The sequence below is a fragment of the Anguilla anguilla genome, chromosome 1 (assembly GCF_013347855.1).
Source record: "Anguilla anguilla isolate fAngAng1 chromosome 1, fAngAng1.pri, whole genome shotgun sequence".
In the NCBI taxonomy this organism is placed as follows: Eukaryota; Metazoa; Chordata; class Actinopteri; order Anguilliformes; family Anguillidae; genus Anguilla; species Anguilla anguilla.
The window spans coordinates 70883252-70909654 of record NC_049201.1 but is presented as its reverse complement, the minus strand read 5'-3'; the positions used below and the strand labels follow the sequence as shown (position 1 = coordinate 70909654).

The following is a 26403-nucleotide window of genomic DNA, read 5'->3' as shown; positions in this document are numbered from 1 at the left end:
TTGAAATGTGAATGTTCAATGAACGGTGCTCCTTAAATTAAAAACACCCTTAATTCAATGTTTGGGTATTAGGGTATAATTTGCATTGTATATTTCATACTGAAATATTTTCTCGGTGGTATTTCAGGCGGAAGTGCAATGACTTCTAAAAACAGTAGTAATTACAGCACAGAATAACCCAATTACAGACGTGTTTCCACAAAGCTCATTTAATAAATCACTCGTATGATAGCTAATAATTCCCTGTAACAGACGGGGAATTCAAAACGAGTATTATAAACAAGCGATTATTTGGTGGGAAGACATGTTTAGCCAAGATCGGCTATAACTGAGACATTCCGAACCTGAGACAAGGGAAGAAAACGGAGACAGACACACAGACATGAAGCGCACACACAGAACCATAATAATGCAAGCCTGGTTGTGTCTTACGTAGCATTCGTGTAAGGGAAAAAAATACATTACACACTAGGCAGGAGATAGGACCAAAACGAGGAAACGAACGATGGAGAGAGCAATAGCGGATATATTTTTTAATAAATGATTTGTCGGTAAGGAATTAGTATTTTGTATGTTAGGCAGCTGTATTGGCATAACGTTTCGACGGCTGTAGTAAGTCGACAGTATAGAACACAATAGACCATCTCTCACACCGTGTTTAATTGCGGATTAAGGGAAATCAGACGGAGGAGGGGAAGGGAAATAGAACAACAACCAGACGTTTATTATTAGCGGCGAATAGCGATAGAAAGGAGAGGAAGACTTGCTGGGCTAAGGTTAGGATCGTCGCTCGAATGATTGTGCAGTGGATCCCGCGACTATGCGACGACAGTGCTGGATGATAGTGCTAGCGGGGATGATGTCGTATTTCAACCCGGAGAGAGCCCTAGGAGCCCCGCAGAGAGAAGGTGAGTGGAGTCGGTGGTATGGAATTGATGGAGGAAGGAAAAAAAGAAGAGCAATGGAAGTGGGAGGGGAAGTACAGGGTGATCTGAATAAGAGTAAATATTACTGTCGAATTGCACAGACAAGAATACACAGATGCACCGAAGACTAAAATAATGTATTCATAAAGGCGGCCTATTTATGATAAATACAAAAGCTGATCGTAACAATGGTTACTATCATGATCATAGAAAGGACAGCTTGCGTACAAGTAATAATTTTAGGATAATAAAATGGTGGAAACCTGCTTACATGCGTTTTCCCCTGTATTTAATCTTGAGATGTTACATGGAAATATAGAGGCTGCATTTCTGAATTTCTATTATATTTCACAATATGAATATTGAAGAAGACGTTGGTGCGTAGCTAAATTATTATTGTCCCTATGTGTAGGCTAAATGTCTGTATGTGTTTTCCACATAACCTATATATTGTATAGATTTAGTTTGTGTGTGTATGTATGTAGTATGTATGATCACAGGATCGGAAATTGTGTGTTTCTTCAGGGAAAAGTGTTCATACATGCCGCGTTCATTTAACCACTTAAATTTAAGCGGCATATTGTCGGTACCGAATCCTAATGTTCAATTTTTTTTTGTTTTTGTTGTAAGGTTCGCTATTGCAATTCAAAGATAGTGTTTGTACTTCTAGATTCTGTGCTCGAGGGTATACGCTGTATGTTTTTTGTTGGCTACAGATACGGCGAGATGGGCCCGATGTTTGTGTTGCTATTCATGTGCGTCTGTCTGTGCATATGTCTATGGGGATGATCTGAGGAATAGCGGAGCACAGATCGTGTATCAGCAGTAGTGTCACATAGACCTTGCTCAAGCCCTTTATTGACAATGGTACGGTTGTCATGCAAAAAGATTTTTTTAAATTATTTAATTGTAGTGGCCACTTGTACATCAGTATACTAGAAGAGAAAGTGATTTAGATTAGCAAAATGACTTTTTTAGTAGAAGGATCTATGCATTGTATTTTTTAAAAATCCCAGGTCACCTCTTGAAACTTCCCTGGAAGAGCGTGTTGTGATAATCTAAAAACTTAATTTGCTTTACCTAAGTAGCATCATTATCTCTTTTCCATGCTCTGCAAACTCACGAGTCTGATGTGGGGCGCTGTTATTGAATACAGAACTGTTCATAAATCATCCTTATAATGATATTGAATATCCAAATATGAAACATAGTGCTTGAATTGATGATACCTCTTTCATCCATACAGAGATGAATCTCAGTGACATTTCCTATAAAATAGACTTATTATGAACTGTAAAATCTCAAACATAATACATTTTGGGCCACGGTTATGCACACTACCTTTACTTACATTGCTCTATACAGGCACCACAATTATGTAATTCACTCTGGATGAGCATCTGCTAAATTTAATTTACATCAATTGTTTCATCAAGAGAACACAAAGGAGTTCAAATACTATAACTGATGCTGATTGGTGGGGATTTATATTCACATAGACATCCCTTCCTAAATGAGAAGTTGTAAAAAAAATTGGAAGGTTTGCATTTGTAACAAAAAGAGGATTTGTCTTTGCTAATATTCATAATTAAGGATTTGTAATTTAATTTTAAAATGGAGGCATACATTATCATATTAATTTGCACTGGTTATTTTAGAATGTATGAGCATTAATATGGTTCAGCTCATACTTGCCATTTTAAAAATGATTTTTTTAAATGAATGATTATACTATATAATACTATAAGATAGTACTATATAATACTGAGGGTTGCACTGCACTGTTACTTGCACCTTGTGTAAAGTTCGTAGCTTTTGAAAATGTTAAACAGAATCAAGTCTGCAAAAAGTCAAATAAATTGTGATAGCCAAAATGAAAATGACATTTTTACATCCTAATTTTATTATTGTTATGTACTGTGTCTTGACAGAAATAATAAATAAATAAATAAACAAACAAACAAACAACAACATTACAGGTGATATGATCATTTTTGTTTGTAATTTTACAGTTCAGAAAACAGAAAGCAATATCCCTAAGGGTTTTAACCACCCTCCCTCCCCCCCTTCTCTTTTTCACAGATGGTTCGCTCCACACAATCGACCAATTTGAGGTACAATATTAAAAATGCCCCACCCCTTCCTTCTCACCTAGTACCTCCCTAATATGAGTGATTTTTTAAACATTCCAACCCTTAGTAGAGGCCTCTCCTAAACAAGCACCCCCAGCTCCTTTTCCTTCCTTCTCTACCTCGCTTCTTGCAAGTGTTTTTAAAACAAATTTATTTAATGGTATTTTCTCCCTTCCTGCTTTCCTCACTTGAATGGTTCCTCCCAAATGAAAAAAATCCAATTAAAATAATCTCTCTGTCCCCTCCTGTTCAATCAAGGGGATGGTTTCTTCCAGAGTTCTTTTTTTAATTTTTCCCCTTCTGTTTCCAATGAGAACAGTGCATTGGGGTCCTTCATTTGTAATTTAGTTACAAATTAGATTCCCACTAGAATCCCAGCTTCCTTCCCAGTGGTTTCCTCCTCAAACCAAACTCTTCAACAGCAATGGATTTCTTCCCGCATTTGTTTTGAGTATTCTCTCTTTGCTTTGCTTTTCGCCCAAACGAAAAAAACTCAGACTTTCGAGAGGGTGGATTAGCCATACTAACCATCTCTTACTATCTTCTCCCCTTTTCCTGTCTCAGTCTCTCAGTCTAGGGGTGCCACCCTCTCTCCGCCACCCTACGTTGTCATTCTCATCTCTTGTTCTGGACTCGTTTCCTTCGTCCTGTTACTCCTGGCCTGCCTTTGCTGCAAAAGAGGAGGAGTGGGATTCAATGTAAGTTTTTTAATGGAACATTTTGGATAGTATATGTATATATGGTATTTCTACACCGTGCAGGTTGCAGGACTGTATAGTGCGTGTCTTTGATGAATCGTACCTTGTGAACACATTTCACTCTCCTTTGCACGCGCTCTCTCTCCCTCTCTCTCTCTCTCTCTCCATTCCTATCACTCTCAGGAGTTTGACAATGCCGAAGGGGAGGAATGTTCTGGGGCCTCCAGCCCACCCCCTGAGGACAGCCTGTCCTCCTGCCCCTCTCTGCCTGAGGTCTACACCTTGCCCCTTCGAGACAGGGCTTTATGCCCTGCTATACAGGACAGGACAGGTAATATAATGTGTTTGTTATTGTGTTTGCGACTGACCTCTTGCGGTAGTGACACCTGTCTGCGATCTGATACTACCCCCTGCATCGCTCTTTCCCGTTCTCTAATTGCAATACAAACTCATGATTCTTTATTGGCATGGGAGAAAGGCAAGTCGATGTTGCCAAATTGTGTATCAGTAAATGTAAACGTTATCACTGATGGAATAATCAGTAAACACTATTCACTAAACAATATAACTGTAACAGTTGTGATTAAAATAATAAAACATTAATAGCTATTCATTAATTTATTATGATTGTCTCTTTCTCACTCTGTTTTTAAGACCCAGATTCTCAGTGCTTTCGAAGGCACACCTTGAACTATCTTCAGGAGATTGGCAATGGCTGGTTTGGAAAGGTAAAAAAAAAAGATTTTGTCCGCTGAGATATAATAATTTACACTCAGAGGTGCAGAGTATACATTTGCAAATCAATATGTGGTTAAGTAACAAATGGTTTGAGAGTAACAACCTAACAACAAAATTTACTGGATATGTCTTACATGCATTGCATTGAAACTGCTGAGTCAGTTGTTCCCTCTGTGCGGTGAAGCAGAATCTCCAGGTTAATAAAGTGATTGATGAATAATTACAAACCAAGAGAGGGAGCCCAGTCCATGTCTTATAGGGTTGTTGGTCAATATTTTTTATCTCATCTTTGTAATTAATGGGGAATCTGAACTGACATTTGTCTGGATTAAACCAGTTTTACTCCTGTTCCTAGTTTTGAGATTTTTAGTGCACGCCACCTAGAGCTGATCAGAATGTATAATGATTACCATTAAGCCCATTTAGGCTTGGCTAAATAGTATTGGAACTCTTCAACCAATACTATGATTGTGTTCTTTTTTGATACATTCGCCCTCTTATGTTCTCGAATCTGCCTGAACCCTTGCGCTTTCTTCCAACTTCTCTCCCTCCTCTTTCTCCTCAGTGTATTTTCTCCTGCATTTTTTTGTAATTTTCGGGAAATTTTTTTTTTTGCTTCATTATTCTCTCTGTCTCAGGTTATTTTGGCAGAGGTGCTGTGTGACTGCAGTTCATCCCAAGCTGTGGTGAAGGAGCTGAGAGTTAGTGCTAGCCCACTGGAGCAAAGGAAGTTTCTGGCTGAATCTGAGCCTTACAGGTTAGAGAAACTGATGGAGTTTGTAGATGCCATTTTGGTTTCACTCGCCCTTAATCTTTCATGTCTATTATGTAGAGCCAGGATAAAATGTAGGCTAGATCAACATTAGATGTAGGTACAGTGTACCTATACACTATGTAACTGATGTACATATAGTCTGCATTGTTAAGGATTGGGCTGCCACCCCATATATTAGACTATTAATTACAAATTACAGGGTAATTTAATATTAATCAAATCATTTAATATACATTACTGTATGAAATTGCCTAAACTGAAATCCAGAGTGCTATACATGACCAGGGCTTTAAAACGATTCAGTACTCATGATGACAAGTATGTTTTTATGCAGATGTGTCTGCTCACCATTTAATGTGTTCCTCATTCAGACTGAAGTGATTGAAACTGTGGCAGTGAATCCTGAATGGACTGCTGTTGACTATTTATTCTGCGGGGTTGCAGGGACTAGCCGTCCACTTGTAGGGACAAGCCATCCTCTCTCCCCCTCCCTCAATCATTCCCACTCTCTCAGAATCATTTTTATTAAATGGTCATGGTCTGTGTTGCATCTCTTTCCATTTTCAGTTTTTTTTTCTTTTCTTCCAGAAGCCTACAACATCCCAACGTACTCCAGTGCCTGGGTCAGTGCAGCGAGAACATTCCGTTTCTTCTAGTCATGGAGTTCTGTCAGCTGGTAAGAGCCAAAATCACTGTGGAAAATTCCATCAAGAAAATTCATGTTAAAGGTTTAAATAAGGTTTAAATCAAAAGTTTTTTCTGTGTAAATGTATATATTTAATTTGTACCCCACAATTAATTAAAGTCTTAAAAAGTGCAAAGATGCTGTTGCTACATTGTGTTTGTGTTTTTTCTTTATATCAGGGCGATTTAAAGAGGTATTTAAGAGCTCAGAGAAAATCGGATGGTATGACACCTGACCTTTTGACAAGGGATCTTCTGACTCTGCAACGAATGGCCTATGAAATAACCTCTGGGCTGTTACACCTTCATGAAAATAACTACATTCACAGGTCAGTATGACCCAGATATATTTACAGAATTTCTTCTTTCTGAATTTCTTCAAAAGAATTTCTTTAGTAGGTTTTGATCTGATGTCTCTGCCAGTTTATGAGGATTTCATGAAATCTAATATCAATTTACCGCACACATGATGTATTGTTTTGAAACCAATTATGAATGTGGTTATAATAATGCCATTCATTGTCTGTTCCCCTCTTTGACAGTGATTTGGCTTTAAGGAACTGTCTTCTAACATCAGACCTGACTGTCAGAATAGGAGACTATGGTTTGTCCCACAACCATTACAAGGTACTTGTTGGATTAGCTGTATGTGTCTTTGGGCTTATCTGCTTATTTGTGTTGTATCCACATACTCTGCTGTACCAGATTGTCTTTGTCTCACTCTGTTCTTCACATATGCATATTTTTTGCCTTTAGGAGGATTACTATCTAACTCCAGACAAGCTCTGGATCCCCTTGCGTTGGATCGCCCCTGAGCTACTGGAAGAATTTCGGGGAAGCTTGATAGTCACTGACCAGACCAAAACCAGCAATGTGTGGTAAGAGCTTTGTTGTCATTGAATAAGCTTGGCGTGGGATATTTACGAAGAAAGAAGATTGGGGTGGCAGAAAATCACTCTCCCCTTTTTCATCCCTTTCACCTTATTTCATTATCCAGGTCTCTCGGGGTGGTGATATGGGAACTTTTTGAGTTTGGTTCTCAGCCACACAGACATCTCAGTGATGAAGAAGTGTTGACCTTTGTGATTCGAGAGAGGCAGATAACTTTGGCACAGCCCAGACTTAAACTTTCCCATGCTGACTACTGGTGAGTCTTCTGTGTGTATGAATATGTTGTAGGAGCACTTTCGTTTCATACAACAGCCTTTGACCAAGTTTCAATAAACTTGGATTTCTCAGTTAATATGCTTTTACCATCATATTAGAAGTGTGCGGCAATATTGAATTATTCATTCTGTGATTTAATTTCCCTCTCCATCTCCTAGGTATGAGGTCATGCAATCCTGTTGGCTTCCCTCATCCCAGCGCCCATCTGTTGCAGAAATTTTCCTCCTCATGTCTTCTCTGTTAGCTGCTGAACGCCGAATGGGCAGAAGAAGTGTGGGAGAGGAGGATGAGGATGACGAAGTTGAGGATGAAGAAGACGGGGGGAGAGGAAGGAGAGGGGAGAATGAGGAGTCTTTTGAGAGGCGCTGGGACTCCCTCCGTCCTCCAGCTTTCCAAGTAGCAGCAAGTGAGAGACAAAGAGAGAGGGAAAGAGAAAGGGGGGAGGGAGGCTGCAGGGGTGCCAATGGAAACTCCTTCCCTCTGCTTGACCCTGTAGGAAACACAATCACTCCTTCCTCATCTGAACTTGATGACATTCTAACTGTAACAGAGACGAGCAAAGGATTGAACTTTGAGTACTTCTGGGAGAAAGCTCATGGGAGACGTGGTTATAAACCTCTCCCTCCACCACAGCCAATTCCGACCGCTAATTCCACCCACAGACATTCTCTTGACACGCCTACTGTTGTCCCAGTGATCAGTGCTCGCAGCCCTTCTTTAGCTAGTGAATATTACATCCGCTTGGAAGAACATACCCCCCAGGATAAATCCCCAACTCTTAAAGGGAAAGCGCACTCTTTGCCTGGAGCAAAAGGTCACCATGCCCTGAGATCAGACTCAATGTGCACTGGCGATTTGGAACTTGTAGAAATTCGGAGTAATACAGTTGGGAAGGACAGGGCTGTGTTCAGCCCTCAGGATGAATATGAAAAAGGTGGCAAGTTTCTTCAGACTGTAAAGTCTTGTGAAGTTCAAGTGCTGGTCCCCAATACTGGTTTGGTTGAGTTCAGTAAAGAGGGATGCAACAGGGTGACAGACTTTGCTGTAGTTGACATTGGGGATAAAGAGGAGGGAGTAGAAGGAGAGGTGAGGCAGAAATTTCTGGGATCATCACAGGGTCCCACAGCTCCTGCTCTCCCTCCTAAGCCCTGCTCATCCACCAATTACCTTCACTCGCGTCCCCTCCCAGCCCCACCCCTTGGATACCATAGAGCTCATGGATTGGCCTACTACTCTAGTTCCTCCTTTCCAGTTGGAAAAGTTGAGTCTTCTGACCCTCGGCTGATGAGCAACTGCACCACTTCAAAGGCAAATTTTGACCATTTAGGAATCCATCGCCATCGCCAGACTCTGCCACCCTCCCCTTCCCTCTCTCCCTCTCTACCCCAGGCCTCTGTTACCCATCCTTTGTTTCCACCACCTCATTCCCCTCCTCCCCCTCTTCCGCCTCATTACAAATTCCAAAAAGGATCATACAGCAACTTTACTGGAGATGGTTATTCCACTCAAGCAAACAAACACACAGTGTATTCACAGAGAGACCCATTACCCTGTGATTATTCTCTTAGCAGAGGTATGAGGCGTTCACAGTCTCTTCTCAATTCCAACAATGCGAACGATTTCCATTCTGAATCAAAAGACACTGAGTCCCCTACTCACCAAGACATATCTTATCCAAAAATGACACGTTCCCAATCCACAATACCAAAAATAGAGAGAGAATGGTCCTCAAGCCCAACATACTCAGAAGAGGATGACTCACCATTTTCATCACCTGTTAAACCATACAGTGGAACTGCTGTCAAACACATACACCTGTCTGATGATTTAGATCCTGCTACATCTGAACTGTTCTCCAGAGGGATGAAGAGAACTCAATCTCGTCTTGCCACCATTCTTCCAGCCATTTGGAAGGAAGATGCTGAGATGCAGAAGGAGAGTGCGTCTGCATCCAAAAAGTCCCCCATGCACCTATTTCTGACTGAGATCTCCAATGTCAGTGAGTCTATGGACACAAAGTCTGAGGAGGGTTCGTGGGACTTGGAGAGTGACTTGAAAAGTGAGGGTCAAGCAGAGAGTGAGAGAACAGAGACCTTTCTATGTCCTCCGCAAGGCCATGGCATGCGACGTTCTCAATCTCTGGTGACAGAGCTGGGCTCTGCAGGACAAGCATGGGGGTCTGGAGAGAAAAATATGGGACCCAGTGATGTTGTTAGAAAGGGATCTTTCCAGACAGAATTGTTCCTTACTGAAATCGACACTGGGAAGATGGTTACAGAAGCTAGTGGAGAGGTAGGAGGGGACTCTGAACAGAACTTTCTGCCTCATTGGAACTCAAAATCCTGTCCTTTTCCTCGACCCCCTGTCCTCCCTAGCTATGCAGAAGCAGAGGAAGCCTTTTCTAGAGGAATGAGAAGGTCTCGTTCTTTGCTCTCAGAAATGACTCCAGGCAGACTAGACATAGAGGCCCAGAAGAATGAATTGAGCAGAGAAGACTTCTTGAAAGAGATCCGATCAGCCGAGACCTTTCTGACCGAGATTATGACAAGAAAACAGGAATCCATTAACAGTGAAAAAGAAATATCCCAAATGAATACTCCAGAATCACCTGAATATGAATCAGTATTCATAAGTCCTGATTCAAGTCAACCAGTCATATCTCAGACTGAAAAATCAGTCGGTGGCACGGATGTACGCACTGATAACACGACAGAGGCAATTTATGCTCAAGTCACAAAGCGTCCAAAGAGAACTGAAATTAAAGTTACAATGCGCCCTGAAATACCAGTGCTGCAGATTGGATCTAGTGTAACACCAGATGTACCCAAAATGGAACAGGGAAGCTTAGCTAGTTCACTACCTGGGGAGTTTGAGGTCACTGATACATTTAACTCGCAGTCCATTTCACAGTCTAATTCACTGTCCCAGCCTGACGGTTTTGTGTTCTCAGAGATAATGCCGAAAAATGGGCTTCTTCTTGACCAAACATCTTCTGGTATGAATGAAGATTCAATGATTAGCAAAAACAGTCCAAAGGATAGAGGAGCAGAGGCAAGATTTAAATCAGAATCAACTGAGCTGGAGGAGGGAGTGTCCATGTACAGTTCTAATATGCCTGCTTTTTCTGGGGAAGAAGTCAAATCTAGACAGAGAGTAGACCTTGCAAGACAGTTGAGAGTCCAATCCGTGCCATGTCAGGGTAGTGTCACTGAAGGTACCACTGATTTGGAGGCAGAAACTAACAACCGTCACTCTCATATCTCTACAAGTACAACAGGGAGCAATGATCAATTGATTGTCGGAGAGGGGAATTGTCAAATAACAGATATTCATCCAGATCAAACCAGACCTGATAGCCAAATACAAAAATTGGGTGATGGCATTTTGCATGGCTTGAAGACTAAGAAATCTCAACAGGATCAGGCAAAAATAACTGTTAATTTTGCTGAACAGTGTGAAAATATAGATGTTTCTGGAAGTTCACCAGCCCCTGACAGTCTTAATGAAAAAGTGATTCTAAATATTTCACAAAGTTCCAGTGTGTCAGATGGAGATAAATCTTTTTCTGACAACATTTTGAAGAAAGTAACGTGTCCAGAGACAGATCAAAATAAAGATAATTTGGATATTATTGCCAGTTCTCAGAAACAAAATATTGAAGAAGTTTCTAAAATTTCGAGTGGCCTGCAAATAGATTGTGAGATGCCAGTAAACAAAGTAGGGCCAGACCCTCATTTTCAAACAGAAAGCGGAATCATAAAGGTAGATGCTGATTCTAAGGGTTCTTGTCATTCCTGGGAGAAAGAGGCACAGACATGACTCCTCTACCCTTGGTTTCAGACTCTGTTTCAGACCTCTCACTCTCGGCCAATACGCCAACAGATTCTGCCATATCACCTTTGACATCCAGTTCTTTGGATTGCTTGACACCTGGAGACCCTTGGGGAGGAGGTGGTAGTGGGTGGAGAGCACTGGCAACTGACACCCCTCACAGAGATTCTGCCTACTTCTCAGACAGTGATTGGGAAGGAGAGGGTGTGGCTAGGAGGGGTGGAGAGGGAGTTAACCAGTCTCGTCCTAGTAGCAGCAGAAGTGGAGAAAGGGGAATTCTGATGGGAATAGAGGAAAAGGCAGAGACAGAAGAAGAAGGAGAGATGGAGGCCAAAACATTGAGAAAGGAAAGCAAGACGAAGAACCAAATGGAAGAAACATGGATTACAAATGATCAGATAGCATCAGGAACTGAGAAAGAAAATGTGAGGGCAACACTAGGCCATTGCACAGAGAATAAGGAGATTTCAGTGGTGACAATGGGAACTGGTAGCGAAACAGAATTTCCTCTCGCTGGCGGTAGTCATTCCGTACTCAAGGAAGTTTCCGGTCTTGTGGGGGGAAATAATAGTTTGAGAGAATTAGATCAAGTTGCAGAGAAGGAAATGGAGAAGAAGGAATTCACTGAAATACTGAGCAATCAGTGGACAAAGTGCGCAGACTCAAATTTGAATGTATCTGAGCGCCAAGCACCACTCTCAGAAGATGTACCAAAAGAAGGCAATGCTGAGTTCATAGCCAAGTTATTCTCCACTTTAGACTGTGAACCGCTGAAAGGATTCCCATGTAAGGATGGAAATACACTGAACTACAGTGCATTTTCTGAAACTGGTAGTTGTAATGATACAGATGGGATTGGGAAAGATATTTTTCCAATTTCTCATGGACAGTCAAAGGAAATTACATACCAAGATCCAGTAGATATAGATAAAGATTTCAACTCCCTCTCAAATAGTAGTACAGAGAGAGTGGGGTTTAAAGAAATCCCAGTTAATGAAAAACAGCCAGTAACAAAGGAATATGAGCTAGGATCTGAAAAAGAATTAATTGATCCTGAGTCATGTTTAAAATTTACAGATCAGCAAGACAAAGATCTGACATCACAAGAATACCATACTGTACATGATAACAGGGAGAAAGTTGTAGAATTGTTCTGTAATCCTGACAACAGAGAATCTAGACTATGTAGGTTCTATAATGTGACGACCAGTGACACAAGTTCCAAGGATGAGTTTGATTCAGTGTTGGAGGCCAACCATGAAGGAAGTACAGAAACAATTAATCTCTCCCACTCTTTCTGGGGAGAGAGGAACACTGAAACCCCTGCCAGAAAAGAGTGTCATGACCTTGAGCCGAAGAACCAAGATGCTAATGAATTAGGCTTAAGGAATCTATGTTATTCAGAGGAAACTGATGATGAGAGAGCCAAAGCAAAATCTGAGACTGAGAAACAGTTAGCTGCTGGGGAACTCTGTTATAAAATTGAGGAGAATCTAGAGAATGAAAAACAGGCTGAGGAAAGAGTAGGAGAAACCACAAATGAGTTCTCAGCAAGAGCGGGTTTCATGGACAACGTTGACATGGAGTCGAAAGGATTGGAGCTGAAGGCTAAGGAATTGTGGAATGCCATGGAGGAAGATGAAGAAGAAAGAGCGGGAGCTGTGAGTGGAGAGTTGGACTGCTACAGATTTCAGAAAGGAGACCTCCATCTGTGGCCGGCAGAAAATGACCAGTGGGCCTCAGCTGAGACTAGAAACCAAGAGGTGGAACTAGGGGCAGAGTTATTCTCGGGTTTCAGCAGGGAGTCATGGGCAAACAAAGAAGAAGCAGTTTTTGGGCATCGATTCTGGGGGGCTGAAGAGAATGATGAACTTGCAGGAAGTGAGCCTCACCCTTCTGTCCAAGAAAGTGGTAAAGACAGAGCTAATGATGAGAGCCAAGGACAGGAAGGCATCCTTGGTGTGGATGAAAGCATTCTACAGTTGCAGTCCATGCCCACTCAGGCTTCAAGTGTAGTGAAAAACCAGATTTCCCATGGAGTCAAGATACAGCAAGAGGAAAATCTTGAAATTCCAGATCTGGAGACAGAGGAACAAGAAGTTAAAGAGGAATCTCAGTTTGTGGAGGTTGAGAATTTGGAAAACCCAGTACAACAGACTCTCATGTGTAGGAGAAGCGAGGATGGCCCACTTTGTGACATAGGCACAGATTCTGAGGAACAGAGCGGTGATGACAAATCACACAACGTGGTATCTTTGCACAGAGGAGATTTTGCTGAGGAGAATCAAAACTTCAACCAATATGCATTTTCAGCAGTGATAAACAAAGAGTCAGACATTATTGGAGAGGATGCATGTGTCAGCTGTCCTCATTCTTGTCACCACAGTGAAAACCATGATATCTCCCAAATTACACTCTCAGACTTGAAGAGAAACCATGCAATAGATTGTATGGACAACTGTCAGATTCTGAGTGCAAGAGATGCTGCAACTGAAGAGAGAACGAAAGATATGTTTTTCAATTTGGAAGACCAATCTGTTGAAACAGAGAATGCAAATTCAAACATAGATTGTGCTGATATGGAAAATCAAGTTCTCGATGCACATGAACATGAACTCTCTGGTGAGACATTGCGACCTGTGAATATCGAAAGTAAACAGCCTATTGAAAATTTAGGTGAACATGTAAAAAGTAATTTCCCTGGTATTGGCTCGCTAAATTCTATCTGTTTCAGTGACAGCTACAGTGTCCAAGGCGTAGTTTCCGATCGTGAATCAGTGAAGGAAGTAATTTCCAGTGGGCATCCACATCACGAACCAAGTATTACAGAATCTCAAACCCAACTGCAAGAAAATAAGTCTAAAAGCCAGAACAGATTTCCTTCTGAATGTCATGACACAGAAATCAAGGACATCAGTTATATTGGCTTAGATTCCTCCCACACCACTCCACAGCCATCGTCTGTGCCTGAAACCCAAGTAAATATATTTTTTGAAAATAAACAGATCAATTCTGCCAGCAGTGATTCCACTTCACAAATTGGCAATGACTTACGAATGTGTTCTAGTGTTGTTTCATCCAATGGTAAAGGAAAGCAGCAATCCACCATTTTAGAGGGAATAGCAGTCTTTGATTCAGATAAGCCATGTTCTGAGAGAGCACACGATCATAAATCTCACGAAGATTCTGGCCAGAGAGTCGTCCCACAGAGTCTAGACAGTTTGCCAGAGCCTGAAACATTATTGATGGACATAGTTTTGACATCAGAGCACAATCTTGATGAGGGACTCAACTGCACCATTTCTGTGTCCCTTGAAGACAGTGGTGCTCCTCCAGAGTCATGCCAGGATGTCACTCAGAACAAGGGCACCTCTGTAAATCTGGAGCATTCCCCTGTACAGACAGCTCAATTATCCCATCCCACAGATCAGCAGAATCTCCACCAGAATTTTAGTGTGAGCAAAAATGAAGAAAACACCCTGTCTCAGAAAATATCTCTTGCCCAGTGTTCGCTGACCTCTATCCCCGAGCTGTTGATATCTGAGTGGAAGGACTTAGATGAGGAGCCTCTGGAAGATTTTGAGAAGTTAGAGCAACTATGTTGCATTTCAGGGGACGAGGACACACTTGGCGATCTGTTCTTGGACAACCTTGAATTATTGGAATCCCTCAAAAAGACTCCAGAGCAAAAATCCAGAGGCTTGGGTGAGACAGGAGCAGGTAAAGATAAGTCTTCTACAAGGGACGGGGAGAGGAGAATGGACGTTGAGGGAGACTCTAAAAGTTACTTGCCTCAATCAGACAGCACAGATCAACTCCTGAGAGCCAGTCTGTATCAACAACCTCAAAGTAATCAAGAGATTGTCCCAGGTCCTTCTTCTGTGGTCCAGTCTTCTCTTGGAGAGGATAAACATGGATTAGAAGACCCATCATTGACTTCTCCATGCCACATGTCTGAAAAAAACAAGGGTCAAAGGTCACTGTCCTCCAAAATGCCCACTAAAAATGGCTTAATGATGCAGGTAAGAATTAGCACATTTTATTAAATACATGGTGTAAACATTGTTTGATATTCTTTTAATATTTTCACCTTGTATATAATGCAGCTTGAGCCTTTCATTTAATGATTTATGTCTTTACATTCTATTAATTAAGTGATCGGGAATGTGGTGAGTCCTTTGTCAGGCTATAGACTGGCTTGTCAGCTTCATAAGGATAAGAATTGCAGTATTCCCATTATACATTCTGTCTCTCTCTTCCTTTTTATTCCCCTGTGTCTCCTTCTCCGTCAGGTGTGTGAGGAGCGATTGCAGTACTCCCTCAGTGAAAATGTGAAGAAGAATGTGTTATGGGGGGCAACTGTGAGTGAGGCAGTTGTTCTTCATCCCTGGAGTGGCCTTGTGACAGAGGAAGGAGAGAGACAAAGAGAAAAAGACGGTCAAGGAAGTGATCAGTAAGCAGTTTGCGTTATTATATGTTCACTATAATTGCCTCTGTCAAAAGATATCGTTTAGATGGGTGTTTGCACTTTATGTGGTTCTTATGGAGGCTGGTCTAATGGAGCAGAAGGTACAAAATATCACCATTTTTTTTTGCGGTTGTTTTTGCTGTTGTTTTACCTACTAATGAATTTAATAGCACCGATCATGTTAACTCGCTGTGGATGTGTGTGTATGGGTTCTGTAATTTCCTAAACACTGTACAATATAGTCGGCCGAATAAATGCTGTTCAATTTTCTGTACTTTTAATATCAATTTTGATTATTTTGTTTTGTAGCAAAGAGGAGCCCCAGCAAGCAGCCCAGCCAGAAATACAGGATGAGCCCTTTGTGGACATGAGCGACCCTTTTACTCTGGCTAGGCCAGAAGCAGAGATAACACCCCCTTTAGTGGTTGCAAACCAAGCAATGAAAGGTAGTCTTTAGAACTAAAAAAAAAATGCTGAAAACCTGAGATGCTAAACCTGATCGTGTAAATTGGGGGTGTCCAATCTTATCCAAAAAGGGCCTTGTAGGTGCAGGTCTTTGTTTTAGCCCAGCGCTATGATACCTTATTCAACTAATTAGCTAGTAATCATGATCATCTATCAAGACCACGATAAATAGAATCTTAGTGCTGGGCTAAAACAAAAACCTGCATCCACATCGGTCATTTTTGGGTAAGACTGGACACCCCTACTGTTGATCAATAGTGTCTGAAGGTCTTCATTCTATTCACATTTGTGCACGTGATCCAGCATCTTAATATCTGTATTAATCTAGTTAATCTTGCTGTGTGTTTGGGTTTTGTCTGAGTGTTTTGAAAGAGCTAGAAACTATTTGCTATATTGTAGTCATGAAGGGCAAGATTTGAATCGACCCCTTCTCCAATATCCCATATTCACAGAACTCTGACCTACTATAATTATTCACTTTCCATGCTATCTTCTGTCTTACAGCCAAACTCGCACGCCTCTCCCTCTCCCTGCCTCCCCTTGCACTCTCTCTCCCTCTATCTCCAAGTCCCCGGGTAGGATTTTGGGAGGTGGGAGAAAACAGAGAGAGAGGTGGACGAAGAAGAGGAGCATCTACTGGAAGTGACCCGGACGAAGAGGAAGATGAAGAGCAAGAAGAAGATGAAGCTGCTGGGAGAGTGATTGTTGTCACAGAAACAGATGTTGACAGGCGTGTGGGGTTGCGGAGTTTATTAAAATCACCACGGGAACCAATGGAAAGGGAGAAAGAGAGAGGAAGAAATGTGTCTTTCTTTGATGATGTGACTGTCTATCTCTTTGATCAGGTATGTTGTGATTTCATTAATTGGGAATTTAAGACAGTTTAACTTGTATGTATGAGATATCTGTCTTCTCTTGATCTCTTTATCTATGCTTGCATATGACTTTTGAATCCATGATTTATTTTAACTCTTAATTTTTGATAGGAAACACCAACCAATGAGCTTAGCTCTGGCTCTGCGCCCTCTAGTCCATCTCCTGCTCAAGATGAAACAAAGACTGCCTCATCCATAGAGGCATTAGGTAAGTTAAAATCTTGTGAATAAATCATGCTCCTTTTAATTAGTTTTTGAGTCTGTGGTTCGAGGAGTGATGTTTTGACCTCACATTGTATTATGGCTGCTGAAATTCAATGAGCAAAGCCTGTTTTTCTCATCACAAATGGCTGTATATTGCTAATCCCTATTTTGTGGAGTGGAGTCTTTACTTTTTATCTTATCACAACACCAAAATTAGACACTTTTATTATTTCAGAGGTTGAAGAATCTCAGAATTGAACAGTTCTAAGCTCCTCAAGGGAGTAGAAGATGTTTTTGAAGGAACTATTTCTAAACATGCAAAGTGTTGATGCTTTCATGCTTTGACAGGTCCAATAGGATATTTTTAACGGAGTGTCTAAATAAAATGTGTTTTTTTTTCTATTATAAAAACAGGGTTGGAGAAGTATAATTTAAATATTCATATTATTACATGTAAATTGTCAATATTAATACAATTAAGTTGCCTTTAAAAGGCCCCAAATACCTATTTGAAACTATGAACAAATGTATTTTCCCTCAGGAGAAACTGGCACTGTGGAGTCCAAGGAAAGCGAGGATTTGTCAATCAACCCAAAATTGTCAGGGACTAATCCTGTGACATCATCGCGCTTTACTGTAAGCCCTGCCCATGACCCTCATTTAGTCTGACATGCTTTTCTTTTAATTTCCTGAACTAAACCCCTCAATGAAATCCTGAAAATATCGCTGAGGTTTATCCTGCTGTCCGCTGTTCTCAGAGTTTACTTTAAAGTGAAGGAAAGACTCCCATTCTAGATGTTTGAGACATTCCAGGTTTTACCGGCTGCAGGACCTTGAATTCGAAGCTCCGCCTGGAGCTGGATATATTTGTTTCCCCTTTTTGTCACCTCATTTGAGGTGTATCTGCAGACACTGCATTAACTTACTATTTTGTGATATTGACATAGAGCCTGTAGCTTAGTAAAATCTGAAACTGATTTAACTGCTATGCAATGGAAGTCTTAAAGTTCATCTCTTTTCTCTTTCTTCTGTCTCTGCCTCCCTGTTATTTACGGGGTTCTCTCTTTCTGACCATTATTATGCCGATGTGTAAGCTTGAACTGAAGTCATTACACTGTAATATAATTTTCATTTGCAGTTGACCATTAGTGTATGTCACACAGCTGGGAGAATGCCCAGGTGAACTATTTGAAAGTACTCATTGTATAAAAAAAAAGAAAAATGTGAATCTTTCATTGTGTATACAAAATTATTTTAGAGTAATTTATTTTAGGATTATTTGTAGCATGAATGAAAAGGTCAATATCTGCTATTTATTATTTGTTTTATATCTATTTATTCATTTAGTTATTTCATGGGGCCATGTTTATTTATTTATTTATTTATTGTGTTTCATACTGTTATATGATGGTACTACATATTTATTTCATAAGAAAATGATTTGAAATTTCATTCATACATTCAATGACATCCTTTTTGGTTTGTTTGATCATTGTTAAATGATAAATATATTTTCAAGCTCATTACATGAGCCTGTTTATCTTGCCTGTAGTTCTGTCCATCCATCTGTATTTATTTGGTTGTCTTTTCATTTTTGTTATTTTTTTATATTAATTTTATTGTTCAGCTTACTTTTGCCTTATTTGCATTTTTTTAGGTCAAATAAAAATAGCCCAGAACATATGAAGAGATAAGTCATAATTCTTAAAGATGGCCATATGATGAGGAATCAGTTAATGTTTATTTTCTAATACCTACCATTCAGCATCTATTTAGGTCGAACTAGCTCATTTGTTTAGTCTGTCTCAGTGTCGATTTAAACTTGTATTGTTTAATGAGGGAGTTTCATGACATGCTGTAAAAAAATGGGGAAATACAAACAACATAAGGAAAACTGTGAAACATTTATTTCATTGTTTGATGAGAATAAATTGTACTGTCTTCTATCAGTTAGCACAGAATGTTTTTTCTTGGGAGGGGGGGCATACAGTGCGACTGAGAAAATTGCACTTCAGGCCTATTAAAACATTAGCATGATGCTTTATTTGTATTGTTCAAATAAAGCATCATATTAGCTGCATGCAAAAAATACATTTCCACATATATTAGTATTTCATATCAAACATCATGTTTATACAAAAAGGGTCCTATGGTATGATGGACTAATTGCAGGATGTATGCGCTACTGCAGTTTCACATTCAGGATGTCTCTTCTTCCTTTGTGAAAATGGTCACATCATTTACCCTACACAAATTTTCACCACTCGAAAGATGTCCAGCATTGCTTATAAATACAAGGCGTGGAGGTTAGAGGGTTTCATATCATGGTAGAAGCTCTCAAATTTCAATTGGGAATGCCGATATCAAACAAGGTATGACCTGCTATCCTCTGAAACACAACATGAAATGCAATGAGGATGTCTCCATAGCATAGTAACATTTTGGATGCCATGTGCAAGATCAGAGCTGTGCATGTCAGAGCATGGGGCAAGAACACTGGAGGATGCCTCTGGGGAATTCTACAGCCGGACATATTTGAGGTACCGGAGGACTCAGGCTCAGCCCTGTTTGATGTAAACGTCCTAAATAAGTGTCGCATGCCATCGTTGGAGATGCTGCCCTAACACAAAATCTCATGTGAAATTAGCCTTTTCACATGTAACAATGACAGATTCATATGTGAATTAGACATTTTCACATGTGATTGTTTTTTTTAACATGAATGAAAATGTCCATGTGAAAACAAAATAGGTCACATGGAGTCATTTACATCTTCACATTTTCACGTCACTAACTTAAAAATGTGAACTACAATTTTCACATGTAAAAACAAAACGTGATTATATTAAGGGAAAACCTGCACAAATGCATCCCATACTTTGAACTTTGAAGAATGAATCTGGCAACACATGGCCAATGGCAATTGCATTGCAGTATCAGGACAAACATGTCTAAACCTCTTCATGCCACCAATCCATTTTTGCCTGCTGGTGTCCATTGCCTAGGCCATGAATTTCATTACAAAAAGCACACACACACCGTACACAAAGGGCTCTTTTTAAAGAGCCATCTACAACTACTCAAAAGAGCTTCAGTGATAATGTAGGTTTTATACTTTCACAGTGCTTGAAGAACTAATTAAAAATACAGGGACATCCTGGATATTTATTTTTTAAATAACAATAAAATAAAAAAAATCCAAATAACTAAAATAACACATTCTGTTTAAAAGCCCAATCTTGCAGTTTTATAGTTATTTTTAAAAAAATGTGTTGACCATTGAAGTTATGACCACCTAAATTAATCATATATTAAAATTACACAACCAAGATCACTAAGAGCATCATGGTAAGGTAACAGGTGCTAGGTTAATTTAAGACAAAAGTAGGTTGCAAAAACCAGTGACAAAACCAGCACATGTAAATCATTTATAAATTACATAAATAAGTAATCTATCTTTAAGGATGTCATGTCAATATGTTATCATTTAAAAATCTTTTAATGTGCATATCTTTTAGTCAATTTTCCAAATTTGTATTCAAGCCACTCCTGTCCCTGCCACATTCTGCCAATATAATATGCTCTATACCAGTCGTAACCAATCCTGTTGCTGGAGATCTACCATCCTGTGTAGGTTTTCATTTCCAACGTAATTTGGCACACCTGACTCTGCTTAATTAGAAGCTCAACAAGATCCTGCCTAATCGTTAAATTATATTTTTTTAGGATTGGAGTGAAAACCTGCAGGAAGGTAGATCTTCAAGATCATGATTGGTTACCACTGCTCTGTGCTATGTTGCATCCACTGAACTGTATTGGTTGTATCCTTCAGCACAGGCGCCTTAATTTGGACTCCAATTGGCTTAAATGCTTTGACGTAATATCAGTGCGCCAGCCGAAATATATTTAACCAGACAACGTTGGATCATCGTCGAATAATTAGCTGTAAATATTTTCATTATTACTACAGCTTTTCCCTGGATAAAACAGGGATAGCCAGCAAGTCGCTAAAGTAAGTAATCTCTGCATTCGGCGTCGGAAATCATGCTCCCTAGCCGTAATTTAGTTGTTGTTAATTTCGTTTTCTCGCAAGCTTCATCCTAGGAAGTTAGCTAAATTGTCGTGGTTATGTAGCGTTGATTGAATGTTTCGCCATTCGCAAACATTTCCCTAAACAGGGCCTTTGTGGTTTGATTGTTGGCTATACGCATTTTAATCTCTTGGTTCAATAATTACATAGGAATCGTGGCTAGCGTCCTAGCAGGATTAACTGTCTAATTAAGATAGAAACTTTCATGTGTAACTAGGCGAATGTGCATAATAGATATATACCTACATAAAGTACTTGCATAATCTGTTTATAGATCACTCTAAAACCCAAAAACGTAATTTGCACAATATGTATTTATTCATTGAAAGGTGTTTGGGGATCCTAGCATGCACCTCGGTCCTTTGGAATATTATTTTTCCAGCTAAACATATTATCCTTCATTCAGATGTCTTTAGCCGACGAACTTCTAGCGGACTTGGAGGAAGCAGGAGACGAGGGTGAAGATGACCTGTATCCCGGGGGTGATGGGGGAGAGAGTGAAGGGGACGCAGGTGAAAGAGAGGGAGGAGCGGGATTGGAGGACATACCAGAGGAGATGGAGGTTGACTACAGTGGGACAGAAAGCGTCACTTCAATTGCAAAACTCCGACACAGCAAACCAGTAAGCTGAGATGACTTATGGTTTTGTATGCATGTTTTTTTCTGTTTTTGTTAAACCTACACATACGAATGCCTCGGTTTTGTAAAACGGGGAGTAGTGGTTTGCTGTTCTGTAATATAAATCTGGTCATTGTCATTTGTAGTTTCTGTGGTTTGTTGTGGTGACCTTTCATTTCTTTATGTTGACAGTTTTCAGAGATCATGGACAAAGTTTCTCAATATGTTGGAAACCAGCGCAAAAACACTGAAGGTATTTATTTTTATTTTTGTTTCTGTGCACTTATTTTGTAACGTTAAGATGGCCTGCAGCAGTGGCTGTATGTGAATTTTTTTTTTTTTTTCTGGTGCGTTCACTTCTTCCTTCTCTTCAGTTTCAGGTCCAGTAGAGGCAGACCCAGAGTACCGGCTGATTGTAGCTGCCAATAATTTGACTGTGGAAATTGACAATGAACTGAGTAAACACAATTAAGTTTTTTAAATTACATTTAACCATTAGATGAGCAATAAAAAGACATTTGAATGTTGCTTTGCATGTGTTCTTATAAAGGGAATAATTAAAATGGCTGATTTTCTGATACATGTTTTTAAAATAAAATGTACTTCAATGTGTCTTAAACAAAACTGTCTAAATGATTGTCAACACCACTGTATACAGCCCTGTTCATCAGGGTAAGAGTGGCTATAATTGTCATGGTGTAGTCAGCTTTTTAAACCACGTTGTATGACACACATGTCCTGTATCTTCTCCATCAGATATCATCCACAAGTTTGTCCGTGACAAATATTCTAAGAGATTCCCAGAGCTTGAGTCCTTGGTGCCAAACTCTTTGGATTATATCCGAACAGTCAAGGTCAGCTTGGTGTCCATATGGTGTAATGCCTTGAGTAATTATATGGATTGAACAGCTGTTTATTAATCCATCCAGTGATGATGACCGTCTCTGCTTCATGCCCACAGGAACTGGGGAATAATCTTGACAAGTGCAAAAACAATGAGACACTCCAGCAGATCTTGACCAATGCCACAATCATGGTGGTCAGTGTGACTGCATCCACAACACAGGGGTGAGAGGTTTAATGTACTTGTTAAAGTATGGTGACTGACTGGACACCACAGGACACTGGTGTTGTTCAGTAGCATTGAGACAAAAAGACAAAATGGCATGTAGAGATTGTATTTGAATAGTGACATGTATTTATTTTTTGAGGAGAAACCTGGGAAATCCTTACTGTAATTTCAAGTACAAACATTTTGATTGTGTTGACATGAGTCTGTTGATTTTGCTGATATAATGAAGATGCGCTTGCATGCATTAACCACCATTAGGACGTTGTTGGGTGAGGATGAACTGCAACGATTGGAGGAGGCTTGCGACATGGCCCTTGAGCTGAACCAATCTAAGCACAGGATTTATGAGTACGTGGAGTCCAGGATGTCCTTCATCGCTCCTAACCTGTCTATTATTGTTGGGGCCTCCACTGCGGCTAAGATCATGGGTAAGAAAGAGGAGTGGGGAGGACAGCCATTTTGTAGAGAGAGTTGAAGAACAGAGCCGATTGGAAGAGTAAAAGAAGAAATTATGTGCATGGGGGCAGGGTTATTTCAAGGAGTTATTCCAAACCCTTACCTGTGTTTACTTTTGCTGTTGTGATGGTAAATACCTGTATACATTCACATGATGTGGTTCTCTTCAGCTTCTACGCTGCATGTGATGAATATGCAGTTTACAAATTGGAATGAATGTGCCTGCACTCGTATTGTTTTGGTGTATTTCTCCAGTGCCCGATGTATTATTCATGCAACTACCCCACAAGCTGTATAAATACTTGTTGGATAAGAAAAAGGGTTTTGTTCCATTGTGGTTTTCTGCACGCGTCTCCTGTGATTCCCAATTTGTTATTGTAAAACGTGTGACCTTTCCTTCACACCCCCCCTTTTTCTTTAGGTATCGCCGGGGGCCTTACCAACCTATCAAAGATGCCAGCCTGTAACCTGATGCTGCTGGGGTCCCAGCGCAAGTCTCTGTCAGGCTTCAGTAGCACCTCTCTGCTGCCCCACACTGGCTACATCTACCACTGCGATGTTGTACAGTCACTGCCCCCAGTTAGTGGCCTAATCATTCTGTTACCACCATGGAACCATTGTGGTTATGGGGTCAATCCCACACGTTGTCTTTGTCAATTGCATAATTTGGTTCTTTAAAAAGGATGGTGTACACATTTTCTCTTGCGTAGCTTTTTTCACTGCCTTGTTGCCCTCCCTACAGGTTTGTTTTGACTGTTTGTCCAGTAAGTGACTATCGAGGGTGGGGTGGGGTGGGGTGGGTAGGAGAAAGGAGAGATCGGAAAGGGAAAAGCGGATAACTGTGGTGAACGATGTCGTTCGCAGGACCTGCGGAGAAAGGCAGCCAGGCTGGTGTCGGCCAAGTGCGCCCTGGTGGCCCGAGTGGACAGCTTCCACGAGAGCGTTGATGGGAAGGTGAGAGGGAAGGGGCAGGGTAGGGTAGTAGAGCTGATGGTCAGGGGAGGAGAGACTCAGTTCCTCAGTCATTCATGCAGTGATAAGGGGGCTGTCGTGGGTGTGGCCTTGAGGGAGGGAAGGGATGAGGGTGCGCATGGCGCATGGTTGGAGGCTAGTGAAGAATGTTGGAGGACAGGAGTTCAGGAAATGGATGGATGGATGAATGAATGTGTGTGTGCTCTCTGGGATCTGTTCTGTCAGGTTGGGTACGACATGAAGGAGGAGATCGAGCGAAAGTTTGACAAATGGCAGGAGCCACCCCCAGTGAAGCAGGTGAAGCCCCTGCCTGCCCCCTTGGACGGACAAAGGAAGAAAAGAGGGGGACGGAGGTACTGAGGCTCATTGAGCTTTTTTCTCTGTTCCTGTCGGTTTGAGTAATGTGCTTCACCCCTCGGTAATTCACCCCCCGCTTTCAGGTATCGCAAGATGAAGGAACGGCTGGGGCTCACAGAGATCAGGAAACACGCTAACAGAATGACATTCGCAGAGGTAAATTTAGCCACGCCCCCTACATATCGGACTTGTTTCTTGGGATTTATTTTTTAACCCAACACCATGCCCATACCCCATTTGTATTCCTTGCCAAATGAAATGGTGCATTACAGCCATCGTGATTGCTACCTAATGTTGTTAATGGCAATGTTTTTACCTGAAACGGGCTTTTCTCATGAAGTATCTTGAACTTGATTCAGATGGGGCAATATAGTAACTTGCAAAAAAAAAAAAAAAAAAAAAAAAGCATTGTAAATATTTTATATATGCATATATGAAATAATGAGATGTATAGTAGAATTTAGTTTATATGCTGCCTTTTGTGACACTAGATAAATGTAAGTTAATAAAGTAAAGACTTGGACCAAGTTCGTTTCACAGAGCTGTCTTGATTTTGCAGCGTCTGCAGTATTTACAAATCAGTTGATGTGTAGGAATGTTACTTTAAGTGCAGTGTAGTAAACCTGATGTGTGTGAACGAATTGACAGACCATTTGGATGTCAGGTAGCAAAACACAATGTATGAAGCATTTTATCTAATCATTACAATAATATATCCCCCCCCCCCCTTCCATTGACTACCATAGTCAGCATTAAAGATGTGTAGACATACTGATATGTGCGCTTCATCCATTTCCTCTCCCCCCCCCCCCCCCCGATTTCCTGCTCCATTAGTTTAATGATCTCCCTTTCTTCTCCCCTCCAGATTGAGGATGATGCATACCAGGAGGATCTGGGCTTTAGTTTGGGCCAGCTTGGTAAATCAGGCAGCGGTCGTGTCAGACAGGCCCAGGTCAATGACGCCACCAAAGCCAGGATCTCAAAGTCACTGCAGGTAAACGTGGTTGTGCGCCGTCGTGTGAATGTGGCATTGGTTTGCATTATGGCCTGTGTTTATTTGCTTTGAATAACAGCGTATGCTAAATGAACAATACCGATACGCCATCACTTCAGCAAGCCCTCGCGTTAATTCCATTAACCGCACTTCTCGGACACCTCTGTTGTGTCTGCGATGCGCTGTGACGATGTGGTATTGAAGGAGCGTGACCCCTGTCCCTGCAGAGGACGCTGCAGAAGCAGAGCATGGTGTACGGTGGGAAGTCGACGGTCAGGGACCGCTCGTCTGGAACCAGCTCCAGCGTGGCCTTCACCCCTCTGCAGGTACGCTCGCCTTAACACGGCGCCTCCACAACCTGTTTCTGGAACGCGGTTATCTTGCATGGAGCGTGTGATTATTTTAAAGCTTAAGCTTTCTTCCCCCTCCCCCCCTCTGCTTTGTCTTTTGACAGGGTTTGGAGATTGTGAACCCTCAGGCTGCGGAGAAGAAGGTGACGGAGGCCAATCAGAAGTATTTCTCCAACATGGCCGAGTTCCTGAAGGTCAAGCGGGAGGGGGAGGGTAAGCTGTGAGGCTGCAGGCGCTAGACGCAGGACATGCACCCCCCCCCCCCCAATTCGCCAACGGGGACAAAGATGGAGGCACAGAGCTCTCCAAAGTGTGGGGGGGAATGCCTGAAATTGTCCTAAATTTGTAAAAATTTGATTAGCTTAAATCTCTAAGTAGACAGCAATTGTTGCAGTTGTACATGTGTTTTAGCAATACGTTGTATTGTACACTGTTGAATAAATTTTTAATAAACTCTGAGACAATTTGCCTTGTTTCAATTTCTACAATTTTATGTCCATTATTACTAAGATGATCAATTGGAATTCAAAA

The 26403-nt window shown here is 41.0% G+C and overlaps 3 protein-coding genes across 4 annotated transcripts; all 3 read left to right on the top strand.

Moving 5' to 3' along the window:
• Nucleotides 1-167: 167 nt before the first annotated feature.
• Nucleotides 168-11807, top strand: si:dkey-40m6.8 (serine/threonine-protein kinase LMTK3). 2 transcript variants are annotated; one of them, XM_035382865.1, is made up of 11 exons: nucleotides 169-908; nucleotides 3623-3756; nucleotides 3940-4087; nucleotides 4411-4484; nucleotides 5133-5251; nucleotides 5858-5945; nucleotides 6134-6282; nucleotides 6496-6580; nucleotides 6710-6831; nucleotides 6951-7100; nucleotides 7279-11807. In XM_035382865.1, the coding sequence occupies exons 1-11, from the start codon at nucleotides 821-823 to the stop codon at nucleotides 10937-10939; spliced, it is 4818 nt and encodes a 1605-aa protein (XP_035238756.1). In that variant the 5' UTR covers nucleotides 169-820; the 3' UTR covers nucleotides 10940-11807. The 2 variants fall into 2 exon arrangements, with proteins under 2 accessions (XP_035238765.1, XP_035238756.1); XM_035382874.1 differs by lacking the exons at nucleotides 5858-5945; nucleotides 6134-6282; nucleotides 6496-6580; ... (1 more) ...; nucleotides 6951-7100; nucleotides 7279-11807 and adding an exon at nucleotides 5641-5835 and having other exon boundaries at nucleotides 168-908.
• On the top strand, nucleotides 10966-18909 carry LOC118208321. Its single transcript, XM_035382887.1, has 6 exons — nucleotides 10966-14973; nucleotides 15244-15404; nucleotides 15729-15865; nucleotides 16389-16729; nucleotides 16871-16967; nucleotides 17505-18909. The coding sequence occupies exons 1-6, from the start codon at nucleotides 11233-11235 to the stop codon at nucleotides 17630-17632; spliced, it is 4605 nt and encodes a 1534-aa protein (XP_035238778.1). The 5' UTR covers nucleotides 10966-11232; the 3' UTR covers nucleotides 17633-18909.
• A 1912-nt stretch (nucleotides 18910-20821) lies between these two features.
• prpf31 (PRP31 pre-mRNA processing factor 31 homolog (yeast)) lies at nucleotides 20822-26345 on the top strand. Its single transcript, XM_035383119.1, has 14 exons — nucleotides 20822-20975; nucleotides 21460-21675; nucleotides 21864-21924; nucleotides 22046-22129; nucleotides 22428-22525; nucleotides 22633-22739; nucleotides 23002-23171; nucleotides 23621-23778; nucleotides 24064-24153; nucleotides 24397-24524; nucleotides 24612-24684; nucleotides 25394-25522; nucleotides 25750-25848; nucleotides 25977-26345. Exons 2-14 carry the CDS (start codon nucleotides 21460-21462, stop codon nucleotides 26094-26096), a joined length of 1533 nt encoding a protein of 510 aa, XP_035239010.1. The 5' UTR covers nucleotides 20822-20975; the 3' UTR covers nucleotides 26097-26345.
• Nucleotides 26346-26403: the final 58 nt, after the last annotated feature.

Bases quoted from the DNA above. Each gene is read 5' to 3' on its own strand.
- si:dkey-40m6.8 (XM_035382865.1), top strand. From the start codon at position 821: ATGCGACGACAGTGCTGGATGATAGTGCTAGCGGGGATGATGTCGTAT. The intron at 5,946-6,133 runs GTAAGAGCCAAA...TCTTTATATCAG, and splicing joins TCATGGAGTTCTGTCAGCTG to GGCGATTTAAAGAGGTATTT. The intron at 7,101-7,278 runs GTGAGTCTTCTG...TCCATCTCCTAG, and splicing joins CTTTCCCATGCTGACTACTG to GTATGAGGTCATGCAATCCT.
- LOC118208321 (XM_035382887.1), top strand. From the start codon at position 11,233: ATGGGAATAGAGGAAAAGGCAGAGACAGAAGAAGAAGGAGAGATGGAG. The intron at 15,866-16,388 runs GTAGTCTTTAGA...TCTGTCTTACAG, and splicing joins TGCAAACCAAGCAATGAAAG to CCAAACTCGCACGCCTCTCC. The intron at 16,730-16,870 runs GTATGTTGTGAT...AATTTTTGATAG, and splicing joins CTGTCTATCTCTTTGATCAG to GAAACACCAACCAATGAGCT.
- prpf31 (XM_035383119.1), top strand. From the start codon at position 21,460: ATGTCTTTAGCCGACGAACTTCTAGCGGACTTGGAGGAAGCAGGAGAC. The intron at 23,172-23,620 runs GTAAGAAAGAGG...CTTTTTCTTTAG, and splicing joins CACTGCGGCTAAGATCATGG to GTATCGCCGGGGGCCTTACC. The intron at 23,779-24,063 runs GTTAGTGGCCTA...TGTCGTTCGCAG, and splicing joins TTGTACAGTCACTGCCCCCA to GACCTGCGGAGAAAGGCAGC.